General features: G+C 41.0%; 1 protein-coding gene across 2 annotated transcripts in view; it reads left to right on the forward strand.

The window, feature by feature from the left end:
• KIF20B (kinesin family member 20B) overlaps nucleotides 1-2,196 on the forward strand; it is a 340,877-nt gene extending 338,681 nt beyond the window's left edge. The window contains exon 34 of one of the 2 annotated variants that reach the window (XM_075348747.1): nucleotides 965-2,196. In XM_075348747.1, coding sequence (XP_075204862.1) covers nucleotides 965-1,042 — 78 coding nt within the window. In that variant the 3' untranslated portion in view covers nucleotides 1,043-2,196. The remainder of the gene's footprint in view (nucleotides 1-964) is intronic. The other variant, XM_075348748.1, reaches the window with a different exon arrangement.
• The last annotated feature ends 5,303 nt before the right edge of the window (nucleotides 2,197-7,499 follow it).

A 7,499-nucleotide genomic window follows, 5' to 3' on the forward strand; every position in this document is an offset into this window, starting at 1 on the left:
GCATCACTCCAGCGATGAAATGAAAAGATTACTAGAGTGGTGCTTCAAATAAAACCATACATGTTTGGTGTCTGAGCAATCATACTGACCTTCAGCATCATACTGCCAGGTCAGTTTTAAGATGAAATGAATGCTGTAAATAAAAAAAAAATATTTCTGAATTGAACTGTTTTGTTTTGTTTTTTTTTTGTTTTGTTTTTTTTTACTATTTTGCCCCCACTTGTCTTTCTAGTACATCATATGATTGAAATGGATGGTGTCATTCTAAAGTACAACTCGTCCCGTTTTTAAAAATCCCATCCATTTTATCAATGAAGGATTTTTTTCCTGCTCATTACCAGCCCACTAAGTAGTTTATTTGATGTGGGTGATCTCCTTGCCAGGAAAGGCAGCCCTTACAAGCTATTTCTCCAAAATTCTCATGATTGTTTGATTCAACCACCGTCTGTCCTCCTTTTGCTTCTTTAATGCTGCAGAGGCAAAACTGTCTTTGCTTGTAGCATTGAAGATCACAAAGTTCGGGCCAGTGGTGCAGCAATATTGCTGTTTGAGCAGTCAGTCAAGTGGGAGTATACCACCTCCCCCAGCAGGAAGCTCGGAGGCAGGGCAGAGGTGCACTCATAAAGGTCAAATATCAGACTGTGAATGAAATACACTCCTTTTCTGCCTCTTGGACTCTAAATTAATAAGATTTGTTTTACGAGGGAAATCATTATAGCAAACACATGCTTTGTGGTATACTGAAAGTTTCTGCTTTATTACATCATTTGACCATTTTATATAGTACCTCAAACAAAGAAATAACTCCTGTGAATTATGCACCAATAAGAACAATAGGGGCATGAACAGAAAGGTGAAACTTCCCCGCCCATCAACACAATGAGAACAAAATAGACTCTATTCTCTCACAGACTGTCCCTTCAACCATACTCTGTTAACACAATTTTTTTTTTATTTCCCCTAGATCATTCTGGACAATAATGATAGGGAAAGCGACCATCTGATAATGAAGAGACGCCTGAGAACTAGAACGGCCAAATAAACTCTCTTGCGGTCATGTATACTGTGGTATATAGAAAAATATGTATATAGGGGCAATCCTGTTTATTCTTCCTGTATAAAACGATTACATCATTTATTAAAGCCATGTATGTAAATTTATATGTTGGATTGTTTGTATTTAGAACTGTACAATGTTTAAATCTACTTTTTGCTGCTTCAAAAAGAAAAAAAACCTAATACTCAACAACGCCAACGAGCATTTACTGGAGGAATATTTCTGGTGGAAGTACATGCAGGTGATGAGATGTTCCTCATTCATAAGTGGCGTGAACATCTTACTCCTGCACTCCAGCATTAATGAATCAGCTGTAAATATCCCTGTCAACATCCAAAGTATGAAACTAAATCTCAGAAATAATCTGTGTGGGGGGGTGGAATGATTTGGGTCTCTCCTGGTTCTATCAATATTGAAGAAGAGGCCTCCAGAACTTGGTCTCCTGCACCTTTATCTCTCTCCTTTACGTGACATTGGCTTTCCATGGAAGCCTAGAATTTCAAAGCCTTTGCCTCCGTTGGGCTGCATTGTAAAATATAGTTAAATACCATATATTTAATATGCTGCAATGTGATTACAGTATGTACAGAACATTATTGTTTGAAATAAGCCGTAATTCAATAAATGTAGTATTAGTATGTACATTATTGTGATCAATAGGCTTTAGTCTTTTTTTGTTTCGTCTCTAATCCAAATACTCAGGATTCTGTGGTTTAGGACGTGGCCACACACCTTATTCTCATTTACAGACTGCTCACTTATACAAGTTATTGGAGCACATCCGCTCTGTATACTGACCCACGTGCCGTATATGAGAAAACCTAACAACATGTCCTATTCTCTTCCCTTTCTGCGGATCAGACTCTGCTATTCAATTCTGTTGGAATAGGAAAACAATGGATTGAATATGGAAGAATCTGCTTGCTACCAGTTTATCACTTAGCCTTAGTTTTGAAGCTGTAAAGTTGGACATAATCGTATTTATTTATCCTTAGATGTACTGTTTATTCTGGAATTGAAAAATAAAGGAAATGTCATCATATGTTCGTAAAATTAATTAATGCTTTCTTGTTACACTGACAGAAACCTGTCCTAGAATGGTAATAGGACAGGTCCACCCCTTCCATTTAAAGGGAACCGATCTCCAGGATTTTTGTATATAACCTAAAGCCAGTGCTATACTGGCACTATCAGGCTGATTCTATATATACCTGTAGTGGTCAGCTCGGATGTTTAAGTCTTGAAATCCAAGAAACTATAGTTTATAAAATTAGCTGCTTGTTGAGTGACAGCAGCAAAGGAGCAGATAATATATTCATAGTTATCACCTCCCCGTGTTAGAATTGGCATAAGCATTATACAAACGACTCACTTTGTCTCTTGCAGGACCTGTGTGAGGTCATACCCATGTGACCAGAAGGGGCGGGACCTCAGACAACAAAGCTGGATACCAGGTCACATGGGTATGACCTCACACAGGTCCTGCTAGAGACAGTGAATCGTTTGTATAATATTTATATTAATTCTAACAGAGGGAGGGGATAACTATGAATATATTATCTGCTCCTCAGCTGCTGTCACTCAACAAGCAGCTAATTTTATAAACTTTACTTTCTTGGATTTCAAAACCTATACATCCGAGCTGACCACTACATGTATGTATAGAATCAGCCTTATAGTGCCAGTATAGCACTGGCTTTAGGTTATATACAAAAAAACCTGGTGATTGGTTCCTTTTAATATATAGAAAGATTAAATCAGGCTACTGAGGTAAGAGGCTGCTCATGCCGCTGTCTACCCTATCCTTCTGATCTAATACTGGACATGCCAGGGATGTTGAGGTAAGAAGGTACAGAAGTAAGGTTGTTCTGTACCACAACCATTTTGCCGGCGTCTTCCCCGCAAAAAGCCTCTCAATCCAATTGTGTAAGGTTTCTTAAATAATTTCTTTGTTTTATGTATGTTTTTTATTTTTTTTTTGGTTTCACCTTTTTAGTACTTTTTTTATGTATATTGTATATTAAATATAAAATGTAATAATATTCTTACTCATTGCTCTAATGTACCCACAATCTGGAGAAGAAAAAATTGCTTTGTTGTGTTACATTGTAGCCAGTGTGCAATTAGTGAAACATTCAGGAGCTTGTGAAAGCTGGGTGTGCATGTGCACCAGTGTGTTGCGATAAGCTAGTAGCTGAATGTATGGGAAGCATAGTGCCCTTTATGGTCGCATCAAAGGCACAAGTGGCGTTCAAACTATCAGTTTCATTATAATAGAAGAAAAACAAAAACAAAAAAACCTCAAAACTATAAGATTTAATTTGTATGTATTAAACTCCCCAGCAAACATACCATACACAAAAAATAGTGATGTGTGGATGCTACACAAGGGTAATTTGTGACAGGTGTGAACAGTGGGGGCAACAGGGATAGCCAGCGTGGAACGGGGGTGCCATAGAATCTAGGGAGATTTTAACCTCCGTTGTCAGGCAGGTTGAGGTTAGGGAGAGGCCTATGCCACTTTCTGACTATTGAATAATAATCTTCTATAAAGTCACTCCCTGTTGCCCCCACTGTTCACCAGTCACAAATTACCCTTGTGTAGCATCTACACACCACTATTTTTTGTGTAAGGTATGTTTGCTGGGGATTTTAATACATACAAATTAAATATCAAAGTTTTATGAGTTTTTTTTGTTTTTGGTTTTCTTCGTTTTTACATCTCTGGTACCTTGAGTACATTTTGGTTTGGAATTTCATTATAATAGCACTTAACAGTGAGACACTATCTTTGGAGAAACCCCCTGTATACCCTATTTAAGTGTTTTGAATGTCTTTTTGAGAGTGGAGAAGCCCTCATAGATATTATCATTGCTGCCCCCATTGAGGCCCAATCTAAATTCACAATCATTGTCTATAGAGTGTGGGAAGAAACCGGATTACCTGGAAGAAACATGCAAACACGGGGAAAACTTAAAAACTCCTTACAGGTTTTATCATTGTGGGATTTGAAATATGAAAGGGAACCTGTCATCAGCTTTGGCAACTATAAGTTGCGGCCATCACCAGTGAGCCCTTATGTACAGCCTTTCAGAATACAGTATATAAGAGCTCAGCGCCGCATTGTATAACGTAAAAAAACACTTTTATAATACTCACCTGGGGAGCGGTCTGGTCCGATGGGTGCCGCTGCTCTGCGCTGCGGTGGCTCCTCTTTGCAGCGGTCGCTATCCTCCTTCTGAGGCCTGTGTGCATGATGCGTCCTACGTGATTCACACTGGCTGGCATTGAGGTCCTGCCCAGGCGCACTTTGATCTGCCCTGCTCAGGGCAGATTACTGCATTGTAGTGCGCATGCGCGGGCGGTCTTTAAATTTTCCTCGCGCCGGTGCGTTACAGTACTTTGATCCTCCCCCAGCAAGGCAGATCAAAGTGCACCTGCGCAGGACCGAAATGTTGGCCTGTGTAGATATGTCATACATACTGGGCTGGGTTAGAAGGAAGACTTAGATCGTAGCAGAGAGGAGGCACCGTACCGGAGAGCAGCAACACCCATCGTTAACGTTATACAGACCATTCTGGTCTCTTATATACAGTATTCTGGAAGCTGTATATAAGAGCCCACTGGTGGTGGCTGCAGCTTATAGTCCTCAAATCTGGTAACAGGTTCCCTTTAACTAATGCCTCCTTACCCCTGCTGACAATGAGTGTTTCTTGTACTGGCACATTGGAAGGGTTTTTGGGAACAAGATGTTCTCCGCCGTAATCTGCACAGATTCAGAAACGGTAAGTTCACAATATTTTTTATGGTTCTGAGAAATCACAAGCATTACAATTTTCTAGAGTTCGTATGTATGACGGACATATGACATACCGCTGAATACAATGTATTTGCAGACTGTACAAATAATGAATCTGGAAATCTATTTTTGATCATAACTTCACTGTCTTAGTCCAAGCCATGCTGCAGAAAATTACCGATTACTTAGAAGCCCAGCAGATGTTGCCTTTCATTGTGCCGTGACGTTTGTGTGCTGTTCATTAATGGACATTGTATTTGAATATCTCAGAAATAATTGAGATTGTAGAAGCAGGTAGTTATTAGTACCGGAAGCTTTGCATAATGATAGTGTACATAAGTGTAATGGAGATAATATATCTTACACATATAAAGTGCTTTTCATGACAATTCATACAATATAAGGGCAGGTTACTTTCTCCTTTGTGCTTTGTATTTGAGTCTCTTGCTGTTATAGATTACCACTTGTTCCATTGTGAAAGCTTTATGTAGATCTGTGCATTCATAATGGGTTTATTATAAGACACTTCACCTTTTCACTAAAATGTGACCTAGTCCTATCAGAGGGATATTTTAATGCAGCGTTATGAGCTTCTTCCTCTCAATCGTAAGACTAGGACTTATTCGTGCTCTGTAACATAGTGCGCCCTGTGATCGGAGTTATATTATGTTAGCCAATATATAGAAAAATATTAACCCTTTCTCAACATTTGCAGTACTATTATGTCCTATTTTGCAGTGCGTTCCCACAAATGGACTTACGGCTAATTTCTGACGATCGTGCGGGCACAGGACCTGTGCATGTGCTATCACCGCCAGGAGCAATTGCAGCAATTAGGAGGCTGGGAAAGGGACCCCTGTGACGTGATCATGGGGTCCCAATCATTACCATAGCAACCTGAGGTCATGACTACCTCCAGGTTACTTGTCTATGATGGCCTGTTAGACCATGTCAAGAGCATGGTCTAAGAGGTGTTCTGTCAGTTTCACACAGACAGGTGTAATGTATTGCCATGCTTGTACATGTCAATGCATTATACCAGTGATCGGACTAAGTAAAGTTAAAGCTGAAAAAAATCTATACCCCCACCCTCCCTCCACAAAAAATAAAATAAAAAACAAACGTACCAATAAACATTTATAGTTATGTATAAACAAAAAAAGTGCACATTAGGTTCGCTGCATCTGGAATGACAGATTTTTTCATCTACCAATTGAAAATACAGGGGCTTCCATGTTACTTGTAACACAAAGGCTCTGGTAAAGTGCCGTCATGGAGAGAGTCATTTTCTCCAAGAAGAAATCTAGCAAAACCTGCACACCCAAATTCAAATGCTCCCCTCCCTTCTGAGCTCCGTTGTTTTGCTTCCGTCAGGTCTATCGTTGCGACGCAACGACGGATCTGTCGTTTTGTTAGATGCCAACTGACGCAACGGATGTGTTATTTCACAAGATTCCGTTCACAGGAATCCTGTGAGAAAACTGATCCATCTCATCCGTTACATACGTTGTGTGTGCGTTTTTTTGACGGATCCGTCGTGATCTGTTTGTGTTTGGAACAATGGGTGTGCCAAAAATGCTGGGCATCCTCAGTAGAGCATGACTGAATCCAGCACTGGATTCCGTCGTGTGACAGATTACGGTGCAATCCATCACCATAGACATCCATTATAGCTTTTGACGGGTGGTGACGGACACTTGCAGAGTCCGTTTTTTTGCTGCTCCAAAACTGATGCAGTACAGTTCATTTATTTACAGTGGAAGCTCGACTCTATGTGGACACATGCGGTTGTGTATGAAGCACACAACCGCATGGTGTTGCGCTTCCACTGTAAATAAATGAACTGTATTGCATCTGTGCTGGATTCCGTTTCCGTCAAAACGAAGCAAAGGTGAAACCGGCCTAAGAAGCCCACCTACTTGGCACACGTTACCTGTATTAATTGCACCTGTTTAAACCCTTTAAAATGTTGTATAAAAGACACCTGTCCATGCACTCAATCACTCCAACCTTTCCACCTTGGTAAGACCAAAGAGCTTTTTAAGGACACCATGGCCAAAATTGTAGACCTGCACAAGGCTGAGATGAGCTATAGAACAGCAGGCAAGCAGCTTGGTGAGAAGGCAACAACTATTGGTGTAATTATTAGGAAATGGAAGAAACACAAGATGACTGTCAATCTTATTCAGTCTGGTGTTTCATGCTGGATTTCACCTCGTGGGGTAAAGGGTGCTTTAAACGCTGTGACATCCCTAACGATATATCGTCGGGGTCACATTGTTGGTGACGCACATTCGACGCCGTTAGCGTCATCGCAGCGTGTGACACCAAGGAGCGACGTGCAACGATCGCAAAAACGTCTAAAATCGTTGATTGTTGACATGTCGCTCCTTTTCAAAATATCGGTAATGGTGCATGCCGCTGGTTGTTCGTCGCTCCTGCGGCGTCACACATCGCTATGTGTAACGCCGCAGGAACGACGAACATCTTACCTGCGTCCACCGGCAATGAGGAAGGAAGGACGTGGGCGGCATGTTCCGGCCGCTCATCTCCGCCTCTCCTCTGCTATTGGGCGGCAGCTTAGTGACGCCGCAGTGACGTCGCTATGACGCCGAACGCACCTCCCCCTTGAAGGAGGGATTG

The sequence above is a fragment of the Anomaloglossus baeobatrachus genome, chromosome 5, assembly GCF_048569485.1.
Source record: "Anomaloglossus baeobatrachus isolate aAnoBae1 chromosome 5, aAnoBae1.hap1, whole genome shotgun sequence".
In the NCBI taxonomy this organism is placed as follows: domain Eukaryota; kingdom Metazoa; phylum Chordata; class Amphibia; order Anura; family Aromobatidae; genus Anomaloglossus; species Anomaloglossus baeobatrachus.